This window comes from Manacus candei, unplaced genomic scaffold (assembly GCF_025592945.1).
Source record: "Manacus candei isolate 608988 ecotype Guabito, Panama unplaced genomic scaffold, ASM2559294v1 h1tg000069l, whole genome shotgun sequence".
In the NCBI taxonomy this organism is placed as follows: domain Eukaryota; kingdom Metazoa; phylum Chordata; class Aves; order Passeriformes; family Pipridae; genus Manacus; species Manacus candei.
The window spans coordinates 2,614,167-2,641,058 of NW_026138117.1; the positions used below are offsets into that span (position 1 = coordinate 2,614,167).

At 38.0% G+C, this 26,892-nt stretch overlaps 1 protein-coding gene across 6 annotated transcripts in view; it reads left to right on the forward strand.

Moving 5' to 3' along the window:
* GABRB3 (gamma-aminobutyric acid type A receptor subunit beta3) overlaps nucleotides 1-26,892 on the forward strand; it is a 115,699-nt gene that overhangs the window by 75,085 nt on the left and 13,722 nt on the right. For 4 of the 6 annotated variants that reach the window (XM_051806903.1, XM_051806907.1, XM_051806905.1 and 1 more), the window contains 4 exons: nucleotides 5,740-5,960; nucleotides 12,569-12,651; nucleotides 13,671-13,808; nucleotides 22,509-22,661. In XM_051806903.1, coding sequence (XP_051662863.1) covers nucleotides 5,740-5,960; nucleotides 12,569-12,651; nucleotides 13,671-13,808; nucleotides 22,509-22,661 — 595 coding nt within the window. Of the gene's footprint in view, nucleotides 1-33; nucleotides 88-5,739; nucleotides 5,961-12,568; nucleotides 12,652-13,670; nucleotides 13,809-22,508; nucleotides 22,662-26,892 lie in introns of all 6 variants that reach the window. The other 2 variants (XM_051806906.1, XM_051806908.1) reach the window with 1 other exon arrangement.

Below are 26,892 nucleotides of genomic sequence, written 5' to 3' on the forward strand. Positions count from 1 at the left end.
GGGAAAACATGTACTATGTTTTCAACCTGTCAGTATTGTAGGGATTTTGCATGGTGGCAGAGAGAAGCCCAAGTCAGGATCTTACAGGTGAGATGAATCTTTACTATAGCAGCAGGTAGACCAAGGAGTGTTAGAGGAAGATGCTTTGGTGGACTAGAGTGGATGTGTGTGTTTCTGTGTGCGTGCTCAGGTCTCCTTCACTCAGGCTGTTCAGGAACCACATCTAAAGCCAGAGAGGTTCTGATCAGACAGTTTTCTTGTAAAAGACTTTGCAGAGCAGTAGACTTTGGTGATTTTCTCCATTTACTGACAATTGAATGTATGGTTTAATTATTTGCTGACAATTAAATGTATGTGTATAGTTAGATATTGGGCAAATCAAAATGTCAACAAGTAAAATATAATGTAAAAATATAGGTTTAAAGCACTCAACAAGCTGTCCAGGGAAGGGGTAGAATCACCATCCCTGAAGTGTTCGAAAGGCACGTAGATGTGACACCTGGGGATAAGGTTTGATGGTGAACATGGAAGTGTTTAGGTTAATGGTTGGACTCGATAATCTTAGAGGTCTTTTCCAACATTAATGATTCTGTGATTATAAATTTTTTTCTTTAATAAAAGTTTTCTTTAATATGAAAGTTGCTGAAGCTATTAGAGAATTTTGAATGTGAAGAAAAATGTTTATGTGAACATCTCACACAACTGAATAGCAGTGCTGGTAAATTCTGACTTCCTAAGGTTAGCCTTTCTGAATACACCTTTATTAAATTCATATTTAGCTATCTGAATTAATGTGTGCATGAATCTCTTTCTCAGATCTCTTCCATGTATGGTAGGGGGACAGATTTTACAGACATTTTGTCAAAATAGGTTTCATGAGTTTGGCTTTGCAATTCACTTTGGGCTTATTGGGAAGAATATAAATCATCAATGCTGCAGAAATAGCTCCTTATACTACAGCAGCCATATCTAATTTTTGAAATTATATGGATGGTGAGGGAAGTGACTTTGAGGTTTTAGAGTCTAAGGCATGGATTTTCAATATATCATTTTATCCACTGAATGAGTATTTACTTTATTAATTAATCAAAATTAAATAATCCAAAAGCTGATGGTAATAGTCTCGTTTATCTGTTGGTCAAGAAAACAAGGATGTGAATTTACATCCAAATGCAAATTTAAAATGGGAATCTGTATTTCAAGTTGACGCAAGGCTGTCTTCCAAGACAGTGAAATTTCTAGTAATTTTCAACATATTTATTAATTTTGCATGAATAACTTCTTTTGCTAAACTGTCATGTTAACAGTACTCCATCGCAATTGTTAATTGCAGTGTTTACCTAGCAGTAATTTTGAAAAAACACATTTCTTCAGCTAATGGAAAACTTGTAACATCCTCAATACATGATAAAGTAAGACTCTAAGCTGATAATCAATTTTAGAGCATTGTTGCTGCTATAATTATGTTAATTTTATTTGGATGAGTAAACTATATTTTAAAATTTTTCTTTCCCTATTATTGAGTGCAGGAGAGAAAAGCTAAAGATAACAAACCCTGTAATAGAAAACAAATTGTTTGCTTTTAGTATTACAACATATTAGTATTTCTCATTCATTAGTCTTATAGTCAATGCATTAGGTACTGTACATCAGCTGTCTGAAGTGGCTTTGTAGGAGCGGCTTAGTTGTGCTTCCTACGTGGTATGTTCACTCCATGAGAGTGTCTGGAGAGACAGATACCATGTAGGCAATGCTTAAAAATTTCTTTGTACATGATTAGCATATACAGTATTTGTGAGTCTCTATAATTCTTGCTTAAGATGTCTTAAAATCACAAACAATACACATGATATATCAGTTGTGATATCAGCCTGTTTATCATCATATCTAAATGTCTTCCAAAGTATTATCTACTATTTGAGTTTTTTTAATTCAGTTTTCCACTCCCCTTCACCAGGGAAAACTAGGTTGAAAAAAACACCATCACACCTTTTTGTGTTCCTTTCCTTCTATTAGTAGCATTGTTGCCATGATAAAAATTCAAGGATGCTCATCACTGTCCTTTATCCTTGTAGGATGTTCCAAGGTCTTTGAATACACAAAAGAAAGATCGTGTTGCCTGTGTAGTTCAGCTTTTCCCATTTTGAGGACGTTTCTCCTATATTTCAGAAGCACTTTGTATGTTGCCCGTCAGGGCTTTGAGTGATTTTTTACCATGCTTGACCTGAAGCATCTTATTACTGTGAACAGCTGGAGAGGGGAAACACTGAATGTTATCTGGTATTGTTTGGGGGAATAAAATATGTTTTATAGAGGTCTTTGATGCTGAGAAAATTGTCCACTGCTCCATGCAGTAGTTAGAATTTCCTAAAGCTGGCAGCTCTGTGTTGTCTTTGACAACACCCTAATGCAGTAGCTGTAGTGGGATTAATCTTTTCTAGCTTTAGACTAGCTCTTGACCTCTATATCATTGTAACCTCCCCTGGAGGGAGGTGAGCCTTAATAAACTTCGTAGACTACTTAATAAACTTTGTAGACTACTTACTGAGAGGTAAAAGTTCATCTTCTCATTTTACCTGACAAATCCCTAGTGCAGTTTTTTCCATTTCACGCTCAAACCATTTTTGCATTTTTCTTGAGTATAGGGAAAAATTTCCCTTATGGGTACAAAGTCTTGAAAATTAGTTAATCAAAGAATTAGAACATCCTTATGGGTTTTAATAAGCTTACTTTCTGCAGGTAGTGATTTGGGTAGAGTCACCCTAAGGAACTGGCCTTTCCTGCTCATTTACTGCTCCTTGCACAACCAAGCAGTTTCAGTGCAGTTCTAATATGACTTTGCTTCTTTTTGCTTTGAGGTGATTGAAAAAAGTGTGATGGTAACCAAGCATGGTTCATATTAATTCTTTCTGTCATCTTCTTCAGAGCAGGTGAGGCTGACAGAGCCCAAACGTACAGTGATCCTTCAAACTGTGGGGTAACACAAGTGCTTTCTTGGGTACTCTATTTCTGTTTGAAGTGCACAGTGGGGTTACTCTTTTTTGAAAAAATAATTTTTGGGGTATCATTGCTTTCAGTACATGCAAATATAGTCATATACATAGACACATAGAAGGTTTTTTTAAATTTTAATTTAAAATTAAGATGCTATAAGAAGTGAGGGTTAATAGGGGAAGCACTAGTGAAATTCTTATCTTAGAGGATGTGTTTTGGAAGTTTGATTTTAATTCAAGACACTGGAAGTTCTGGATGTTTTACAGATGTTACTGGTTCTTTGTGTAATTTGTAAACTTCCTTCTCTGTTGTTCCCTGATATAGTAAATGTTATTATTTAAAAATAAAGTAACAGACTATTAGTGCTTGTATTGCTACATATGTTTTACTTAGCTAATTAATTACTCCACTCATTAGATGTTAAAATATATTTTGTCTCAAGCCAAAGGAAAAAGGAAGCTAACCTGAAGCTCTCTTCAAATTAATTCCTCTTATATTTTGGTGCTGGCCAGTTCACTTCTTTCGATGCTATGCTGTGCCATCACTTTTCTTTATTTCATTTTTTAGCATTATTTTGTGCATATACTGTGCATTTACGTCTGGTGAGCTCTTGGTGTACTGCTCATGTGTCCACAGCTTTTATAATACCAAATCTCTTGACATTGATGTGCAAACCATTATAGAAGCCAGGCACATAGCAAATTTTGAATGCTAATAGAAACAAGCTTTAATTAAGGCAAAACAGAGCGGGTAGAGGATATTTGTTCCAATGCATTAGCATTAGAAAACTGGTTGCATTGAACATGAGGAGAGAGGTGGTCTTCCTGACTTGCTAATGGGAGTGAGGCAGGTGCACCCAGTGTAGCATGCACCTCATTCACTGATAAGCAGGGACCATTAGTCCCACTGAAGAAAGTGGAGCACAAAAATGGAGCACGGTTCTCCTGAGCAGTCATGTCAGATTTGAAGTTTGACGGATGAGATTCCTTCCAGGCAGTTACACGTGGGCTCTTCTCTCCCATCACGGGGCTCTTTTGTTTTCAAAGATCTCCTATTAGTTTCTTAAAATGGGAACAGCTTTTCCTTGATATCTATAATGATTTATTTTTCTAAGCAATTAAATTTGATTTCTTTAAACTATAGCAGCTCCCTCATTAAAGAGAATGAGTCACTGAATCAAAAATGCAAAGACTCTGAGCGTGAAAGTTTCATATGATTTCAAGGAAAGGCTCTAGGGCTTGAGGGAAGCAGGGCAGGAGCACTGCCTGAAATTGGATTGTCTCCACATGAAACCCATTGCAAGAATGGACTGTTCTCAAAAGCTGTGCTTAGAAAGCTTGAGCATCCTTTTCCCAAACAAGCAGCAGGCCTGAGGGGTTTTGCATCACCAGTTTGTAGAACCAGATGCAAATGCAGGTATCCTGTGGCTTGCACACCTGCTGCTAAATATTTAAATGTGTTTGGAGATCACATAAATTTCTCAGGGTTTTGTGAAGAATTTCATGAAGGGTTTTATTGTTTAGAGCACTTCTGTAATTTGAAAATCAGAGTTTTAATGGCCTGTACTTTTGGTGTCATTTTTTTTCATGTGATTATTTTTTCAGCTTTGTTGGCACATAACTTTAAAATGTTCCCAGACATTTGTTTTTTCAATGTTTTATAATATCATGAAGCTAATGAATGAGGCCTATCATCTAAGCTTTCAAAGTGTTTCAATGTAGTGTTATTATGACATGGAGAAGTCAAGTTAGCAAATTCTGAAATGAATAAATAAATTTAAAATGGATGTTTTAGGCTTCTGTATCCATGTTTAGGCTTTTACATTAGTGATCACGGTTCATAGCAGACACCATGAACCTTAAAACTGACAAAAGTATGAAAACCAAGCATTCACATTAGTGGGATCTTACTACAATTTACTATTCTTCTAGGTACCAATGTAGCCTGTTGATGAGAAAATATTTATGTAGCTGCAAGATGCAGTCTCACACAAAGTCACATGTATAATCAGCATATTCACAGGTTATTTTTCAGACAGTTATTTACATATTGCTTCAAAATACTTCTAATGTTTTTCCATTCATCTATAATTTTTAAAAATGGGGAAGATGGCAGTATTTACCTATTATGTCATTTATCATTCCACAAACATGATAATTTTGGGTAGTTGTCACAGGAACTACATGGGAAAAAAGGAGGAGCAGGACAAAAGATACTGATACTAGCTGAATTTGAAATGGTCCCTTAGTCTAGAGTGACACTTGAATTATATGAACTATTTATTGATAATGATCAGCGATGATCATCATCATCACTGGTCTACTCTGGCCTCCAATCAGGTCTGGAGACACACCGTCTATAACGCTGCTGCTTCTTTTGAGAAAGCAAGCAGGATCACTCTCGAGGAGAAAAGACAACACAGAAAGAGCCGTGTCTTGCTGATACCACCTAAGGAGTCCTTCTGCTGTGCCTTTTGCAACTGCACTTGTCTATCTGCCATTGGCCTTTTTAGCCACCAGCGTACTTGTAGCAAATGTGGGTAGAGCCCTTCCCAAATCTTCATTCATGAAGCCTAGCCATGATGATTAAGTGATACAAATATTTAATTTTTATTAAGTGTTTAAAAATATTAAATGTAAATAAAATCAACAGCAAAATAAACTATTAACAGGAAAAAAAAATTATTCTCCCAGTTACACATAGTATGGTTGACTGTTGTGCTTCTCTTTTTTTTTTCCTCACCAGGATTACACTTTGACGATGTATTTTCAACAGTACTGGAGAGATAAGAGGCTGGCTTATGCTGGGATACCTCTCAACCTCACGCTTGACAACCGGGTGGCAGATCAGCTTTGGGTGCCTGACACTTACTTCTTAAACGACAAGAAATCATTTGTGCATGGTGTTACTGTGAAGAATAGAATGATTCGCCTTCACCCGGATGGAACAGTGCTTTACGGCCTCAGGTCTGTGCTTCCACAATGAAGATTTCATCACTGCTGTTATATATTGTTGATGTTTTCTTCCTGGTACAAGGTTATTACAAACATTGGCTAGTGTATTATGTAACCTTCCCTGTAACTCTGAAAGATGCCCGTAGAAAACAAATGACACACTGGATGTTTCTTAATTTTGCCAGAAGCGCCTTCAGTCAGGTTTTATCTGTTTCTGTAGAGTCACCATATATGGAAAGCCCACTGGCTATAGGAAGCAGAAAGGCACATATTAATTGTAAACCTGAAAATTTTGTCTAAAATACAAGCAGTAAGATTGAAATGTGGGTGCTTATGTTGTCTCTTGGTGTGTCTGTAGTCAATTAAAAAAGAAGCCACAAGTAACCCTGGTTGAGTGGAGTAGCCACAGCTAAGAACATGACTATGGGTACCTTTAGTGATTTTTTGAAGCAGGAATCAGCACTGCAATGTGTTATATTTCAAACCAGAGGTACAGTGTGACTTTGACACCTGTGTTTTCTTTGTTTTCTGTCATAGCTTTTATGGTTAGGAATGCCAAAATATCCTTTCCTTAATAAACTTAACTACACCAGCAAAGATCTTAGTGAAAGACTCAGTAGTATCAAAAACCTGCTTTCTTTCAATATGTTGCTCCATTTGCTCCAGCGGTTTAAACCACCAAAACAAGTCTGAAAGCTCCATTTCCATCATTGGAAGTTTCTTGTATATTTAAGCAGAGATTGGTGCATATAAGTAGTGCAGGATAAAGAGTCCCTTGTATAAAAATGAATGAGCTCTGAAAAGTGGTGCAGGTGGATTATGTGTCTAATATCATTATTTTACCTGCTTCTGTTTTTTATCAACAGTTGAACTTTTTACCTGACTGGAGTTTTGGCCCCTCACCTCTTCAACTTCTATTACATATCACGTATGGGGTAGAATTGGATCTAGAATCTTTATAGACAAAACAGAAATAAACTCAACCCATTATGAAACTTTAAAGAAGTTTAGAATGTTGTCTCTGTAATTAACTGGTTTTAGCAAAAGGAGGCTTTCATCTTGCTTGGTATTGACCTGGTATGGAACACTACAGGTTTAGGATTCTTTTCACAAGTGGTTAAATGTAAAAAAAAATGATCCAAGATATATTTGTTTTCTTTACGCCGAGAAACATCCCCACAACATAATAGAAAAGTAATGGAGATTAGAACTCCTCTGATCCTAATAATATGTAGAAGTCTTTCTGTCGCAGTCTAAAAACATTTGGAGTCATTCAGGTGAGGATTATCTGTCATAGAATAAGTGTATTTGAATAAGTTAGCTTCCTCTTCTGCAAAGTGTAAGTGTCCACGGGCAGACTGCATTTCACATAATAGTATTTGCTTAGCAGGGTTTTCACCAATTGTGTATGTGTGACAAAATTCTTTCCATTCATTTTCTCTGAAAGCATGTAATATCCAGGGTCAGATATCCAAAGTGTGAAGCAACTGAGTTACATAGTGAAGAATGACTGTCTCAAATTAATCTTGGCAAAATACAGGACACTGTGATCAAAAGGAAGGAAATATCTGAGCCTTAGCTCTGCTGATTTAAAGACTTGTGCTTTGTGTTGCTCTACTGCTACCCTGTCTTCCTCTGTTGTGGCTTCAAAGCATCACAATGGCACTGGGCTCAAGCTGCAATCCAGAGGCAGTGTGAGTTGAGGCCAGAACTTGGAGTTTTATGTGCCATAAAGCACAGGGTCACTCAGAATAATAGGGGACATTTTGGAGGGTTGCAACCAATTACAGAACATTCACAGAGCAAAGCAGTTCCTCGACACATATAATTGAAAGTGATCCCAAGGCCACACTGGCTCTGTTTTCTCTTCTGAACAATGTGGAATTTTTCATAGTTTTGAAAGACTTCAGTCATCCAAAATTCCTCTCTACTTTAGAGAAAGCAGTTTGCTACTGCAGCAGAAGTCTATGATAGTGGGGCAATGGTTTGAAGTTCAGCACATTTCTGAGGAATTTTTTTCTTTGGGCAACACTGCATTTGTTCTACCTTCTTCAGAACAATATGCAAGACAAATTATGATAAACAGCTCTTTTTTCATAATAGACCAAAAAAAATTACATTATAGTCTGGGGATCAAAAACAGAGTCTGACTGCTCGTGTGTTTACCATATATAAACCTCTTGTTCTCAGGCAGTACAATGCTAAATGTTACAAATAAATGGTGTGGAGCTATGTATGTGTTTTATTTGAAAGGACTCACATAATTATCACTTGTGTATAAAACATAAATGTTTTCATGGCGAAAAGGTTAGGTGTAATCAGTCAGACAAGGCAACTGCACTTCTTTTTTGAGTGAATGTATTTCTGTATCAATATGAAAAGAAGATAAGGTTAGCCACTGGTATTGTGACCTACTCACATAAGAAGTACCTATATTGCTTAGACTGATTTACACTATAAACTTCTTGTGGACATAAAATATCCTTGTGCCACTTGTGCATGCAGCGTCTCTCAGCACATCACAGGTGGGGTTCCTATACAGTGTCTCAATATAGACAAAGGCAATCAACCTGGAAATAAAGTATCAGAGAAGGATAAAATTCTATATCCATAGGAAAGAAACCAGAGTAGGAAATTATAAACAATTAAAAATATTTCCTTTGTGTCATTGCTTTCAGAATGTATATGTGTCTGTGTCTGTGTACTGCTTCATTCCCATCCCATAAAAAATAAACCTACTCTTTTTGGGAGCATGCACAAGCCTGAGCAATTAACATTTGCTTTTGGTGTGCATTTGTGCAAGTTAAATTTGGTTGCTTGAATGTTCATTCAGGAGGGACCTCTGAGTATTCAACTCTACTTTGAGTAAATGAGATAAATCTGTTTCTATCTATTTCTAGCTGTATCTTCTTTTCTAGTGAATATTTATTAAATTAAAACTGCACATTTTTCTATAGTGTAAAACATTACTTGAGCAAGAATATGCAGTTTCTGGTACTGGAACTTGTAACACAAAACCACTACAGTATGTGAACAGACAAAACTAAAAATACATTCCTTAAAAAGTCAAAATGCAATTAATAAGTTGAGTATAAGTTTGCCAGCTGTATAATTTTTTATAATTTTGTCAAATTAATAATTTGTAAGTGCATGTGTTCTGTATGGCTGGCATTTAAAGCTAGTTATACAACATAATAGTTAAGATCCTGGTACCACGTTCCCTCTTGTATCAACTTAGCTCATATGGATTATGCTACAGGATGGCAAATGAGACCTAGGTCAGTGTAGGCATATGTACTAAAGCACGGGAGAGAACCCTCATATCGGCAATTTCCAAACATACCTGCTTGTTTTACTTTGAGCACAGTCGTCAGGTGGCTCAGGAGCTAGATCCTGTCATTGCGCAGTCAGTATGGCTTTGTAAAACTGATCACTGCTAAGACCTTGTTTATCAATAAACACAGATTTAAGAATAAGTTTTCTCCTCTAAGACCCTATGCTTAGTCCTAGTTTTGTATGCTTAGCTGGAGCTACTAGTTGTCATCATATTGAGGAGACATTCATAGAGTCATAGAAAGCTTTTTCCCAGAAATGAGATCATCTCATTCCAACCTTCCTGTCATGAGCAAGGACACCTTTGACTAGACCACGTTTTTCAAAGCCCCATCCAACCTGGCCTTCAACAGTTCCAGGGATGGGACATCTCCAACTTCTCTCGGTAACCTCTTCCACTGCCTTAGGAAAGAATAGGAAAGAATATCCAATCTAAACCTACTCTCAGTTTGAAGCCATTCCCCTTTTCCTATATACTACATGCCCTTGTACAAAGTCCCTCTCCAGCTCTCTTGTAGCCTGTCTTCTGGTACTGGAAAGCTGTTATAAGGTCTCTCCAGAGCCTTCTCTTCTCCAGGCTGAACAACCCAGATGATTAATCATCTCCATAGTTAACAACCCTGTATCCAGCCCCTTGCGTGAGGTTCCAGAAGGACATTTGCAAATGTTGGTTGCAGAGAAGATGTCCCCCTAAACTGCAGAGCAGCAAAGGAACTGCTGTTTGTAAACTGCTCCAACCCACAGGGATTTGTTTTAAGAGGAACCAGAGCCACTCCCAGGTAGCAACTGTAGGAAGGTTGACCTAAGTATCCTCTTGTGATACAATACTTAGTACTTGAAATCCCGTGGAACTAACATAAGGATATTCAGAGGACAGTCAGAGGGATCAGCAGTGACAAAAACATGATTGTGCCATAGATAAAGGCTGGAAAGGACAAAGATCAGCTCTATGCCTTTCTCAGTGGCTAATGGTAGGAAAACAAGTGAGAAGATATGCTGAGGACAGATGCTTGAGCTCTTTCCTCTCCTAGCTTATCCACTACCTCTGTACTCGTACAAATGTCTCTCCCTCTGCAAAGAAATGATAATATTTTCTTGTAAAAAGCACCTTCTTGGTCAGAGAAGGGTGGCCTCTGTTGTCCTTTGAGATAGTTATAGTGGTCTTAATCACTTTCTTTAGATATTACGTGGTTATTCATCTGGAATGATCTATATGCTAAGGATAAGAGTTCTTTCCTTCCTTTTCTTTGAGATTGGATAAAACATTCATAATAACAACATGGGTTGTGGGTTTTTTTTAGTGTGAAAGAGATGAAGAAAGGCACCTAACTACTTTTCTTCTCTTGAAACAGAGAAGAAATTGCCACAGAATTTTAAAGTAGTTTACCAGATTAGAAGATTAGATTCTCTAATTCGAAAAGATTAAGGGATAGAAGGAAGAACTTGAAAACAGAGTGTGCTGGTTTAAAAGTTAACCAGCAGGGGGAATGAACCCAACTCAAAGGAGAGATTATAAGTCAGAATAACAATTTATTAAAATAATACAGTAAGTACAATAATACAAACAAACAATTGGTCTCAACCCACAAAAACCCAAATGTATAACCCAGTACCCTGGGGCCTGAACAAAGTGGTGTTCCTTGGGCCCTGTTTGAGTCCAAAGTAAAGGGAGAGGGGAAGAACCTGCTGGTGGGAGAGCTGCTGCAGTCTGGCCAGAACTGGTGATCGCAGTCCAGTGGTGGTCTAAGTCTGGTTGAGAGCGATGAGATGCAGCCGTCCTCTGGATCCCACGAGTGGGTTGAAAAAATGTTCCAAAACTCCAAGATTATATATCCTCCAGTTCAGGCAGGAATGCTTGGTACTCTCCTCAGGGCGGGGAGTTCACAAAGGGTGTGAGGACAGAAACATCCTTCTATCTCACAGGCCTCTTAACACCTAGTTTATAGCCTGAGGAGTCAGGCTCTATGGGTAGAGGGTGCGAATAGTCTATTGACAACAATAGTCTAGTTTCTGGGAAATGACATGGAATGCTATAGAATACAGTTTTGGGTTACACCCACCATGCTCTATGGGCAGAGGGTGCGAATAGTCTATTGACAACAATAGTCTAGTTTCTGGGAAATGACATGGAAGGCTATAGAATACAGTTTTGGGTTACACCCACCATGATGAACTGATCTCAGCTGTCCTAACTAGGACACAGAGAAAACACACAAACAAAATCTTATAATTGAGGGTTTCAGCTTTTAGAGGTACATTCAGGGCATTTTCCCCTCTTGTATTATTAGCATAAATTATCACCGGAATATTATTCGTTAAGGAACAAACTGTGTGCAAGGTCCATGTCTTGTTTATATCAAAAAAGGATCGGTAAGGAATGGACCTAGTCAGGCTCAGAAGATAATTTAATGTAAAATTTATATAAAACCATTATAAAGACAATGATGCATAATAATGTACATACTCTTGATGAGGGCTGCGATTCAGAAAAATACTGAAATACACTGCAGACTAATTATGAGCATATGGTTACATCTGTCTAAAAGATAGTACAAACACGTAAATCCATTAATTTAAAAATGAAGTGCCAGTGCTGTGTGAAGCTGTTAATATAGTTGTTCTGGTTGCTCATGTGTATTGTTGACACTCCTGATAATAAGAGGGTGAAAAATGCTGGTTCATCAATAGTGAAATGTTTTGTAAAGTCATCCTTAGGGTGCTAAATTGCTAAAGAGGCAGAGAAGCAAAAATGTGTTGTTATTTTAGGAGAAAATTTAAAATTCAATACAGAGCTTCATAACAAAATCCTTTTTAAATTTGAAACCTAGACAAGTCTCCTCAACTTTGAAACAAAGCATTTTCCTGGATTTAAAGCTATTTTCCAACGTTTCAGAATTTTTTTTTCTAGAGCTGCCACAAAACCAAGAAATCAGTTATTCACACAGCTCTAATCATTTTGACATTTGTAGCAGACCTTTTTCACTTCACGTTTTCTGTTATAGAATCATATCTTTTAATCTCAGTAAATGTTCCTGTAATATTTGCATATATGAATAGGTCCACTGAACTCCAAAGGGACTGGTTGTGTAAGGGTAAGTCACAGTGAGTTGTTCTGTTGAAAGTCACTGTAACTGCTGTTGTATTAAGCTGCTGCTCAATGAAAAATATGGACCAGATACTCAGTTATTGTAAACTGTTCTTCAGAGTCATCACTTTGAAAGATTACACCATCACCAAAACCTGGATTACTGACTATATAGTAAAAGTATTTGATGTTTGTATTTCAGAATCACAACCACTGCTGCTTGTATGATGGACTTGAGAAGATACCCATTGGATGAACAAAACTGTACTCTGGAAATAGAAAGCTGTACGTACATAAAAAATGCGTGTAAAATCTAGTTCAAGTGCATGGCAGTTTTCCTTTTATAGAACTGTGTAATATTTACATGTGTGTCTATAAACACTGTGAATCATGTAATTATCGCCATTTGGATTTTTTGTTTGTCTGTTTATTTGACTTATTAAAAATATAAGGATTCACCCATTTCTAGATAGATGAATGCATCCTAGAAAAATGAGTTTTGGACAGAATGAAGTCATTTAGTATTCCTGCCTGACTTGGCAGAGGTAGTGACTGAATGCTTATCTTTGATAGAAGAGATGAATATTTGTATTTTAACTAGATTCATTTTCAAGAGAGCAAAATCTGCAATACTATTTTCTTTCCGTATGCTTTATTTTGCATGGATCGTCTTGCTGCAGGACACCCCCTGAGCCTTCAGATTGACCCCATTTATGATTTGCAATTGTGTCCCAAACAGATTGTGTCCCAACAGATGTGTATTTGCGCTTCAGGAGTTCCTGCTCCATTTCTGCTGTTGGCTGGAAATTGTGGGCCGTATACAGGAAATACTAGTATATATATTCTATATTCAGCTGTAGTCCTCCACTACAGAAGCTAATGGAAATGGTGCAACTCACACTGTTTAGTGTGAGTGGAAAAGGTCTGCCTCAGTTATGTTTCTCTGTATTCACTGAATAATCTATCTTCTTTTGGTGATTAGCAGCATAAATATACAATTGGTTTCAGAATTAAATAATAAATTAGTCTTAAATAATGGATAGTGTTTTCTTCTCATTGTGGCCATTCCTGAATATTATGTGAGTGATAAAAAAAATAAATAAAATGAAAACAGAGTATTTTGCTTAAAATTCCTGGGCAGACTGTAATGGCACAGCTATTCGGGAGGCCTTCCCACAGGCAAAATACGATACAGCTCTCCAGCTGTTCCAGTTCTTTTCATTGTCTCAAATGACAGGCTGCATGTTTGAAGCTACATTTCAGTCTGCTGTTATTTCTGACTTACTCTCCTGCTTTGCCTGCAGATGGCTACACAACTGACGACATAGAGTTCTACTGGAGAGGTGGAGATAACGCAGTCACTGGCGTGGAGAGGATTGAACTTCCTCAGTTCTCTATTGTGGAATACAGACTGGTGTCAAAGAATGTTGTCTTTGCCACAGGCAAGTATTGCCATTTGGTCATTTAGTGTTTAATTCCTTTGTGTCTGAAAATTACTGTTGTATTAATGATAATTAATCATTATTACCAACCATGATATGTAGTCTGTATTGCATGTTTGTCTAAAGAAATTACTTGACAAAGCTGGGAGGTAGCAGCCCATGAAATGTCATTCCTGACCTGCATTCAATGCTGCATTCAGCTTTAGGGCCTCCAAAACAAGAAAGACATGGGCCTGTTGGAGCAAGTCCAGAGGAGGGCCACACAGATGATCAGGGGGCTGGAACACCTCTCGGATGAAGACAGGATGAGAGACTTGGGGTTGTTCAGCCTGGAAGAGAGAACGTTCTAGCAGCCTTCCAGTACCTAATGGAGGCCAGGAAGAGAACTAGGGAGGGACTTCTTACAAAAATGTTTAGTGATAGCACAAGGGGGAATGGCTTCAAACTGAAAGAGGGTGGATTTAGATTAGGTATAGGAAGAAATTCTTTACTGGGGCAGTGATGAGACACTGGGTTGCCCAGAAAAGTTGTGAATGCCCCATCTCTGGAAGTGTTCAAGGCCAGATTAGATGGAGCTTTGAGAAAGCTAGTCCCATGGCAGGGACATCTTTGTTAATCTTTAAGGTCCCTTCCAACCCAAACCACTAGATAGTCTTTAACCCAAACCACTAAGATAGTCTTTAACCCAACCCACTTAGATAATCTTTAAAGTCCCTTCTAACCTAAACCATTCTATGATTCTATGAGTCTGTGATGTCTTGTTTATTTTTCTTTTTCGTGTTTATGTGATACTTAACTAGACATCTAAATATCTGTGATCTAAATAAATAGGAAGTCATTCACTTCTGAATTATGAGTTTAAATGTACCTTACAGGGTTACTGATCTGCATAAATATGTTTATGCAGATAAACATATAGGTCAAAAAGCTACCAATTTTATAAACACCTCCTTGCAACTTATCAGTGCATGTTTGTTTTATTGTTGTATAGTGAATGTAATATCTTTTATATCTTGATTTGTACTGATGAGTATATAGTACTGTATACATAGCCAGTGTGTTTGTCATCATAGTTAAGATGCTAAAATGAAATTCCTGTGTTTCCTTCTTGTTTGCTTGAAGGTGTAATAAAAGTTATTAGTAAGTCACAGCATTGCATGTCTTCAGATGACAAGGTGCAGTGTTGATTTACATATTTGATATTAGACACCAGTATAGGAAAATGTTGTTATGTTCGACAAGACCAAAGCAACACAGAAAGCCATCAGCACATGTGGGGCCATTATTTGACTCATTATTTGGGACCTTCAGATTTTCAGTGCTCTTCAGACCACAGGAGTGTGCTGTTCCATCTGTCCCAGCACACTCGAACAAATGAAGCACAGCTCAATCATGTTTGTAAGCATCACTTCACCCACTCTTTGGACACAGCATCTGTTTCAAAGTACACAGAAACATGAGTTGTATTTCAGAACAAAATGTAAATATTGCTGGGATTGAAATTAGTATGAGGAGATTTGCCAACTGCTGCTGTTCTTGTTTATCATTGTGAATGGAAGAGTTTTTTCTACAGAGAATCAGATACTCTAATCCTATATCCTTACATTCTGAAGCTACTGTCACCTTTGGCAGCCAGGGCTTACCTGCCCCTCCACAGGACTGGATATACTTTTGTAGGAAGGCTCTTTTAGACAATAAGGAGAATACAGAGAATTTATTTGTGAAGCTTTTATGACAGTCCAAGGCCACCTTTTAGTTCAGTATGAAATATTTCAGTAAAGGCATGATTTAGTAATTTAGAGATGAGAGAGAGCTGTAAAATACAGGAAAATGAGAAATTCAAAGAGATATGTGACAAATACCAGAGAGAGTAAAAACTAGGAGTACTCTTTTCTGTGACTGACCAATTTTCAGAATCTTAACGGTTCTTTCCAAAAAAACTAGTGAAAGGAGTAAAAAAGCCTCATACTTCAGGGTTTGAGATAACTTGTCATTAGGGAGTAGGATGGCACAGTCACAGAGAATGGATTACTCCGTGTTTCTTGTACCATTTTCTGGAACATATAATTTTTGTCACTTATGAAGACACAATACTGAATTTACTATTACTTTGGTACAGGACACTATGAAAATGGTAGTTTATCAGTTATGAAATTCTGTGACAAGTATTTGCACGCAGAGGAAACATCACATTTGTTTCTCAAAACCATGTTTAAATCTAAATCTGAAGCATGGTAGTGAATCCAATAGATAAAGTCAGCAGATTCCTTTCAAGTTTCTTCTCAAGACTTTATTATGGTCCTAGTAATTAGGGTCAGTTTCTACATTTTTGCAGAAAATAAATCAGGCATGCTTTTGGCTTTGAGGTTACTGAAGTCTCAAGAGAAGATATTAGTTCTTTGAGCACAGTATCTCAGTGAACATTTCAGAGTTTTCAGTCCTAGTGTGCTTTGATTGAATAAAACTAAAAGAAGACTTCAGAGTTGTGCCATAAACAGCTTTTGGGTTAGTTATTTCTCCTATCTTCATGAGGAACAGTGCTGTATAATCTTGTGTAATTTATGAAAAGGAAAAATCTGTTCACATAATTACTACTGAGAAGCAATGAAAAGCATAGGAAACCCCCATAGATAATGACAGAAAGTTGTGCAGAGATGCAAGATTAATGGAGGAACTGTATGCCTGTTTAAAGTATAGCATGGAAGTTAAAAATTAGCTTGCCAAATTAGCAAAATGCATCTGAAAAAGGTATAAAGATCAATATGGACAAATGCAGAATACAGCATCTGTACAACTAATTATTCCTATCCAAATTCAGTAGAGGGAATGCCAGATTAGACCAGGGATCTGTGCATAGAAATCTAGGGTTCCTGTTGATCTCAGACTGAACATGAGCCAATAACATCTTTTTTTGGGGGGGAACAAACAACAAAAGTATGAATCATGTAATAAAAAGGAGTCTGATTTACATTGGTAGTGCTTGAGCTTAGTATTTGTGGTCAAGGGTAGCACTCTTCAAGACAGTTGTGGGTCGAAGAGGGTCAATCGAAGAGGGTCTAGGGAAAATAAGCAAGTGTGAGTGAAAGTCTAGAAAATGGCATATCTGAGATTAGTGGACAAACAGGTATGGTCATGCCATTTAAAAAGGAGAACACTTGGTTGAGAACTAAATAAAATTTTTAAGTGTCTAGGAGTTATCTGCAAAGCCATGCACAGTAGCCTGTTCCCTTTATTCGTGATGGAGAGCAAGTAGTTTTTAAATTGCTATGAAAAAGAAGTATCTGGTTTGATTATCCTAACACCAGCTGAAGGCCATACAGGATACCATAAGATATCTAAAAAGGCACTGGATCCCCATGTGTCAGTAACCGAATTAAGCCCATAATCGAATAATACCAAATCAATGCTGCTAATAGAGTCTAGAGAGCTACTGAACTCACAAACAACTATTCTGTAAAGTGAATACTCTTAAGATGGTATTCAGTTGCCCAAACATAAGTATCTGGTGTGTGGTAGTTTGAGCTTGGCTCCTTGCTGAGTGCCTAACACCACAACGAAAGCCCTTCCCCCCTCCCTTTTCTTAGGAACACAGGGAAAGGAATTGGAAAAGAAAAGCTACAAAAAACCCCCGATATGACAAAACAAAGCAGTGTATATATATATATATATATATATATATATATATATTTACATATATTACATTTATATACAGTTACAATACTATATACGTATAAAAGAGAACCCCAAACACCCCCAAAAAGAAGAAAAAGGAAAAAAAACCCAGATATATGCAGTCAATAAGAGCTAACAAACAAAATCTCAGTACTTTCCTTGAGAAAAGCAGAAACGTCTCAGTCCACAGTCACTGCATCTGCCTCTTGAACTCAGGTAGAAGGACGCGGCCTCTCGACAAACCACAGGCCCACACCGCCACGGCTGGAGGACCTGCGGAGAGAGCTGCTCTCTCCAAGTACGCCGGAAGAGAAGTAGAAAGAACCTCCTCTCCCCTTCTTATTTATACGTTTGCTTACGTAAAAAATAGGATGGAATACTGGGACATAGGTACTTCCTTGGTTTTGAGCTGGTTGCCAGAGAAGGCCTAGACCAAACCATTACACTGTTGCTTCTGGGGAAGCTGTAGAGCATCCTGGTTAGCTGTTCTGGAGTCTTACAGCCTTGTGTCCTGTGTCCACAATCAAGTAATTCAGTATTGATTACTTGACTAGTATTATGTTCTGCTCTTCTCTAGCCTGTCACATCTCCAATGGCATTAAGCATCTCTGTATAGGCAATTAAATCACATCCTTAGAATCAGCTGGCAAATCACATCCTTAGAATCAACTGGCTGTAAGTCTAAATCTCCATGGTTTTGCACTGAGAGCTTATGCTCCATCCATGTGCAAATATTTGCATTTAAACACCTGAAATGTAGTGCCAAACCTGTGAGCTGAATCTGCTTCCTAAATGATTGTTATCCAGAAATGCTAAGATATTAAACAGGAATGGGGATATGTAAAATACCACCTAAAATCTTCAAGTCACGTAGCAGTCAAAGCCGTATTAGCAACTTGTTGGTAAGAGGAGGGTAATCTTAAAAGATTTGAAAATTAAATATTTGCTGTGTTCTGAAAGATCAGTCTGTAAAGTGCATTTCCAATTAGCCAAAGAACCTTCCCAGAAGAACATATTAAAATAAGAATTCTGTAACTGACCAACTCTGTTATCTTGTTTCATACTTAGATAAAACAGCAAGAGACTAATTTAGCCTTGAAGTCAGATATTTCAGCTTGCTAGATTTTAATGAAATTGGAACAGTAATAAGTAATCTCTTTTTACCAAGTGCCCAAATATATGAAAGAGGAATATTTGGGGCTCAGTTGTTGGTTAAGTATTTATTTTCATGCCTGCATTCTCAGTACTGTTAGATTTAAATACTTCCATTCAAATTCTGTTATTTCTATAGTATTTAAATTAGCCTATAGACATCAACATGTGATATAAGATGGGAGGAAGAATAAAAAGGCTAAACAAGATAACAAGATAAAGAAACCCAAATTTTGATGGAAAGTTAGCAACCAGAATTTCCTGGTAATTAATCTCTAAATGTACTGAGCCTTAATTGCTAAATCATTATCCAAGCATAATTAGGCAAGTAACAGTGTAATTGTTGAGCTCACTCAGAAATCAACATATATTAAATAAATTTTACAAGATGAGTCCTTCTTAGATAAAGATCTGGACTTACAGTCCATGAAGGTTAGGACCTATCCTTTTCCCTGAACTTTAGCCATCCAGAAAAGAGGTGGAATTAAATAGGGGAAATAAAGAATGGACCTTCTTTTAATTCTTTTTTTTTTGCCACAGATTGCTGTGGCCTTTTTGCTGGAGCTGAAATACTACAGCAGAGATGGCAGGCTGGAGGCAGGGCCAGTAGATAATTTATGAAGACATAAGAGCAATACAGATGAAAGTAATACAAATTTTGTAGTCTCAGGGAGAGCTACCTAAAGGAGAACCCTCAGGTTCATGCTTCAGTTTCAACCTGAACTATACAAAGACTATACTATACTTTATAAGATCATATAATATAAAAGTATACTATACAAACTGAACTATACAAAGCTTCCCTACCCATGTAGGGAATTGTTGGAGCTACATGATCTTTAAGGTCCCATTCAACCCTAACTATGATTCTATGATATGATTCTATAAGACTGAATTATTTCCAAATTTTCTGAGATACAGACCTGCCAATAAAATTCAAGCTTGTAAAATTACCACAAAACAGGATGACATTCCATTTACCCCTGTGAAACTGAGCAATGTGTCACCTCCAGTAAGCAGCTGTAATGCCAGCAAGACTTTTAGTTAGATTGCCCAGAAGCCTCAAATCATCAAAATCTACCCTAAGACTTGCAGGGCTTGGATTCATCTTGCACTGGCTTATCATGAATATAGTTTCATTGTCTACATTTGAACTAGGTGTCCTAGTTGATCAGAATCTTTTCCATATAGTCGGTGGAGTCTGGAGACAAATTCAGTACACCCATAGGAGTCCATTTTAGGAGGAGATGGATAATTTTCTAGGTTTCCTTTGCCAGATTGACTGAATGAACTGGAGCTTAGATACCAGGCTCATGTGTATGCAGTTCAAGTGTGTTGCTTAATCAACTGCTATTTGAGAGGGCATAGTGCAGTCTTCTTAGTCTCCACCTGCTGATCAAAAAGATGTAGGGAGTATATCGTATGCTTGCTGGTGTCTGAGATGTCATAGGGCACCTCAAAAGGACCAGTGCACAGTCAGACTCACAACTGAATCTCTCTGTTACAGTCAGGTCCAACTCTAGAGCAGGAGAACAGAAAGCACTGACAGCCCTGGCCCTGGGTATGGTTCATAGGGTTCTAGCTTCAGGACAAAGAACCTGGTGCATGAAACATCTTTATGTTGACATCTCTGGCCTTGAGACCAGCTGTGGAATCCACCTCTAAGGCCAGGTCTCACTAGTTTACCTAATTAAGCAGAGATGGTCATGAGGTAATGGATAATGGTCACAGGTGAAGCATTCAAGATAAATGTCCAAAGTTCACTCCATTATACTGTTTCTCAGTTTGGGATTTTGTTACTGAACATTACTGACATGCTTGACACGTTACTTCTCTCCACTGTTGACACACACCTCTTTCACCTACACCATTTTCTGTGCTTTATCAATGGCAAATTTCTTCTTTCTCTGAATTTACCCAGTGCATCCAGGGTCCTTGGCTCTCGAACAACCCAAAAAGATGCTGTGATTCAGTGATTCAGTTCATACTATTTAATCATAGTATCAGTATTTTATGGGAGATTTTGTGTGAGTGGTGTATTGTATGAAATAATTTTTGTCAACAGAGTTTTATGAGGATTTCTTTCTGGTGCTCTACTCTTATTGAAAGAAGGTGATCAGGTCTACTGCATTTTTAATGTATTTCATGATGGCAGGGTATGCTCCTGTTTTATATACATAGTCTGCAGCCACAAGGCCATGGTAACCTTTTCATAAGAAGCTCAATGAAAAAGTTAAACTCTGGAAACAAAAAATAGAAGACCTGGTTTCAATGAGAGAACTTGTTTTTTGAAATGAAACATTTTTCGTTGGAAAATGAAGATATTAAGCAAGCTGCAGTATAAATTATTCTTTGCTGGAAATTGTGTTGACTGCTTTAGCAGAAAACCTTAGTCTGATTTTTGTGATGAAATACCTTCTTCTGACTCCACCAAATATACTTCTCTTGGTGACACTAGAAGAAATTTCATCCTGGAAAAAATTATTACTGATTGAAGTAATCATAGCAATCAGATACATCTACCAGATATTTCTTTTCCCAGTGATAGTTGTGCTGAGATTGTTTGATAAAACAGTTAAGGATATTTGCACAAGTTTGATAGTCCCTAGATGCTTCTGCTGCCTAGAAACGGTATAGCATTTTTTCTGTAGTATGGCTCGAAGTATACCAAACTATCAGGAATGTGATGAAGAGAAATCTACAATTTTCTTTTCCTTCTTTCTCTCTTAGGAAATCCGTCATTCTTGTGTATATGGGCAAATTACAATTTCTTAAGCTCATATGCAAGCATATAAACATAATTTAAAGAGAAGTTTGTAATTTTTAATGTCTCTAGGTGTAATCTTTCATATCTTGCTCATAATTTGCATTAGAATGGGTGGGAACTGATCTAATATCTAGTTGGGTTCTCAACATGTGCTGAAATGTTTTTTAGAATGTTGACTAACTAGATCTTTTAGATGAGCTGTTAGAAGTATCATAGCTAAGACTGGTAGTGCAAACACTGAAATCATGAAGCTAATGTTGTGTGAATGACTACCTGTTTCTTATACAGCTGTACTCAGATTTAATCATCTTAGCATTGGGTGAAAGAAATCACAATTTTTTTTAACCATTTGAGATTTCTAAATATATAAAATATATTCAGTAAGATTAACATCAATTTTGATGTACACCAATTTGAAGTTAAGTAATAAGATGTTTTGTTTGAAGCATTGACATTGAGGCTCTTATTTTTTCATTATTTATTTGCTCCATTTGTAACAATCCATGAATCCTGTATGTACACACACACACACACGTATAAATTCAACTTTTTTTTGCTTGGAATATTTTTGGAAGAAAAATTCTGTCTGGCTCTCATGGATGTTAGAGGATCTGGTCTGAAGTCTTTTCCTCACTGGGATTCATTACAATTTATTTTTAACACCACATGTAGCATGTTTCTCATAGTTCAAATGTAATTAAGAAGTCTCATCTCACGAACTCTTCACTGTAAATAAAAAAGTATGCACATTACTAATCCTCTCAATATAAATGCTATACAGAAAACTGTACTTGGATAAGCATTTTACTTGGAGACCTAAACATTCATTTTTAAAAACTAACCAGTGCTCACCCATCTGTTCAGTAATCCAAAGTAACTTATTCTGTCTCTTCCCAAATACAAATTACTTGGACATCACTATATTCACTGAAAAGCTTCTTTTAATGCCAATGAGTAATACAGTGAAGGTGTTTTCCGTAGTGTTCTGCAGATTTCATATTAACTCATAAAATGTGCGTGCTTTAGTTTCTGCAGAAACTGAAGGCAGCTATCCACAAGTATCTTTTCTTCAGTATAAAAAATTGCTGTTTTCCCCTCTCTTTTCTCAGGTGCCTATCCAAGACTCTCACTGAGCTTCAGGTTGAAGAGAAATATTGGATACTTTATTCTTCAAACCTACATGCCCTCCATACTGATTACCATTTTATCATGGGTGTCATTCTGGATCAATTATGATGCATCAGCAGCAAGAGTTGCCCTTGGTATGTGCTAAGAATGAGTGGGACTTTAAAATGCCATACTGAATGTAGCCTTCAGAGGTTGTTAAAAACTACAGTGTGATGTCAGTGTTTTGATATTCCAGAATAATTTACGTCAAAATCATGTCATCCAGTATTGCTTCAAAAGTGATAAGTTTTCCCCTGCATGCAAGAATGAAGCTACCACTAAATCTCTTGACATGAGCTGCTCGTACAGGTCCTAGACTTGTTCTCATCAAAGTTAATGTTGTTGTCAGTAACTTCATCTAGGAGACCAGCCCCACAGTCATACTTGAGCGTGGGCTTGTAGTCCAACTCAGCGTGGGAAGACAAATAAGGCTCCAAGCCTCCTCCTGAGGTCCTGGGTTTTTTAACTGACACTGGCAGGAACAGACTTCAAGAACCATTGCTAGTTCAGCACACAGGGGCACATCATCTATAACACTCCAGCTAACCCTCAGAATAAATGGTGGGTTAAGTGCGCGTTTATGAAGCCTAAAATGCCATTTATCTCATGACAGAAAAACATGGATTTGGTACAGGTTGGTGATCCCTGTCCAAGACCTTTTCAGATCAAAGGATCCTTTAAATAAGGGAAGGTGACTAGAAAATTGTGCTGTTGACATGCTATCCAGAGGGACCTTGACAAGCTTGAGGGGTGGACCCACATGAAGTTCAACAAGGCCAGGTCAGTGGTCCTGCATGTGGGTCAGGAAATCCCAAGCACAAGTACAGGTTGGGGGGAGAATGGATTGAGAGCAGCCCTAAGTAGAAGGGGTTGGTGGTGTTGGTTGATGAGAATCTTGACATGACCCTACAATGTGCACTTGCAATCCCCAAAGCCACTTGTATCCTGGGTGCATCAAAAGCAGTGTGACCAGCAGGTTTGAGGAAGGTGATTCTGTCCTTCTGCTCCACTCTTATGAGACCCTACCTGGAGTACTGCATCAAACTCTGGGATCACCAGCATAAGATGGTTGTGGACTTGTTGAAGTGAGTCCAGAGGGACACAGAGATGATCAAGGGACTGGAGCACCTCTCCAGGCAGGCCAAGAGAGCTGGGTTTGTTTAGCTTGGAGAACAGAAGGCTCCAGAGGGGCCTTATGGTACCTTTCAGTACGTGAAGGGGGCCTACAAGAGGGCTGGGGAGAATCTTTGTACCAGGTCATGTAGTGATAGGACAAGGGGGAATGTCTTCAAGCTGAAAGAGAGTAGATTTAAATTAGGAGGATATTCTTCACTGTGAGGGTGGTGAGGTACTGGAACAGGTTGCCCAGAGAAGTAGTGGAAGTGTTCAAGGCCATGTTGGAAGTGTGTTTGAGCAACCTGATCTAATGAAAGGTGTCCCTGCCCGTGACAGCAGGGTTGGAATTAGGTGGTCTTTAAGGTCCCTTCTAAGCCAAACCATTTGGTGATTCTGTCATGGTTTAGGAATGGTATTCTCCAATTTAGTGCTACCATGAAAACCATGATGCTGCTCACTTCTGCCTCCTCCTTCACTGTGGATGGCTGGAGAGAAGAACTGGAGGCACAGAAGGCAAAGATCCTGGGTTGAGATAAAAACAGCAATGAGAAAATAAAATTAATAACAGCAACAATATTAATAACAAAATTGTACAAAGAGAGATTGATTCACATGCAGAAATACTCACTGGGGAACTCAGGACCCAACTGCACCCACCCCACCCCACCCCCCAGCAGTGAGTGGTATAGAATAACCTTCTGGTCCTAGCCATGACCCCTCCTGGCTACTGCAGAAATTAACCCTGTCCTGGCCAGAACCAGGACAGATTCTATGACGATATCTCACAGCAAATACTTAATCTTTTACAGAAGCATACTCAAGCATAGCTATAGCTAAGGAAGATTAAATGGATCTATAAATCCTTATGAATACTGCTGCCTCTCATGTTGTCCCAGATTCTGTGCTTCCCAATAGCACGTTCTTCCTACCCAGAGCTTGCCACTAAGTCTGTGCTAACTTCCTGAAGTACTCTTTTATTTTCTTAAAACAGGAAGATATTCCCTAGTTCCCTTCTTTTTCTGTAATGTACCACAGCAAACCCAGACTCCTACCCATGCCTATGTGATTTCCCATTTCTGTACCCCATACCTCCCAAGGTGCCACGGACCAAAGCAGGCAGGGTAGACAGCTATATCTCTGTGCTTCATCATATTACGTCCTAGCATCTGAACTTGGGTAGCTGAAGATATTTTAGGTTAACTGCAGTTACTGCAGATACTGTGGATTAACTGGGCATGTATGGGCATGATTCAATCTGGCATGACACACTCAACAGGTCAGGTGTGTTCAGCAGCTTGCAGCTAAGTAGTAGCTTAATAGGAAGTGGGACATACAGTCCAAACATCTCTGATATATTCATAAATGAACTGGATACCTGAGTTCCACTGGAGACACTATGACCAAGTGAGGGGAGCACTTCAAACACATCAGTCAGCATCTAGATTTTACATACTGGCCAGAACTGCAGAGAACAGATGGTTAGACAGAAGTTACCAAACCCAGTGACATTCCATGCCCTTCTATAATAGGTTCCTAAGATTTTTCCTTGTTTAAGGAACAGGACTGTCTCCTGTGGCCAATTTCTGTGTAGCACAAGTTCATCAAGTACTGTAAGACAATTATTAGAACAAAAGTCAGAGAGTACAAGGCAAACTCAGGAGACCAAATGTTCTATTTTTGATTGATAGTCCTTTGGAGAGGATGAAAATCCATCTAATGGTTTCTTCTGAAAAACAATTAGTGCATTGATGATTATGTCTGTGATGTTTGTGTAATAAAGTTCAGTACCATGGGTCTTATCCTAGGTTGTTTGTATAGCCCCCCTTATAAGTCTGAAGCTGATATGAAGTGTATTAAATGCAATACAGCACCTTTGGATGTATGTAGCTGGCTCTGAAAAGTGCATTACAGAGAAGGTATACCTGCTGGCCTAGGTATTTGTTAGAGGAAGCATTCCCTGTGCAGTTCTTGGGACAGAGAGACAAGCTTTTACTCAACCCCTACAGGAAGCCTGTATTCTCTGCAAGAACCTGATTCTGGTTCGTGCACTTCCATGTTTTGCTCCTGTCCCTGGTCCCTTGCTACTCTGAACCAAATAGTTGCCTCTAGAGTGGAGCCGAGGTATGGAGCAAAGGTCAGCTCATTCCAGAGACTGTGTGCTATGGACACTGCAGGTAGATGCTGATACAGGGCTAATGTCAAGAGAAATGTTCAAACCTATCAATTCTGCACTCTCAACTTTTTGCTAGTTAGCTTTAGAAGTTCCTAAATGGAGTCCTTTGAGTGAGGAGAAAAATAATCTCTAGATTTCTCACTTATGGGAAGGGCTGTAATCACAGGATTGTCTTATTTTTTTATCATAAGGGATGCTGTGCTTTAAAATAAATCATTGATCTTCAGAAGGACATTTGCCTGCAGGGTTTCAGGATCTCCCAGGGAATATATTTCCCTTTGGTTAGTGATAGTCACCTTTCTGTTCATTGTGCTTAATCTTCTGGATCAGCAAACATCTGACATCAACTCACACTTGTTTCACAGCTTAGAGGAAAAGCACTGAAAACCACATGATGCTGACCTACTAAATATACAAAATATATGTTACAGAATCTCATAGGGTACTACTACAGTTCCCTGGAGTGACACTGTTTACACTGACAGCTTGATTTTGAGTTGTATTGTCTTTATTTCTGTCTCTTCAGGTAAAAGAAGCTGTGCTTTATTATATGGTAGCAATTTTCTTTCATCCTTTATTTTTGTTCTCCCTGCATTTTAGTGATTACTTACAAACTGATGGTATAATTATGGAATCAGTGAAAATAGTAATGGAGGGAACCTAATAGAATGGCTTGCCTTGAAATGTAGACTTATTCCACAAATCAGTGTTTTCAGCAACCTGTGATTTGTGATTCCCATAAAATTTCCAGCAGAGATACAGATCCTGCAGTTTATTGTGAATTCAGGCAGACTGACAATAAATTCGCTTTTCTTTCCAGATTTTCAAAACAATGCTCTGTAATATATCTTCAGGTGCTATGTGCATCCTTAGATAAATAACTGGAGGTTTGAAAAACCTCACAGATTGTTCTGGATATTTTATTACTGTCCAGTTGGTCACTATAAAAATGCTGCTGTTATTCCTTTTTCTTTCCACAAATGCATATACCTGTCTGCCTCTCGCTGCTCACCTCACTTCTTTCTATGTAATTAGCC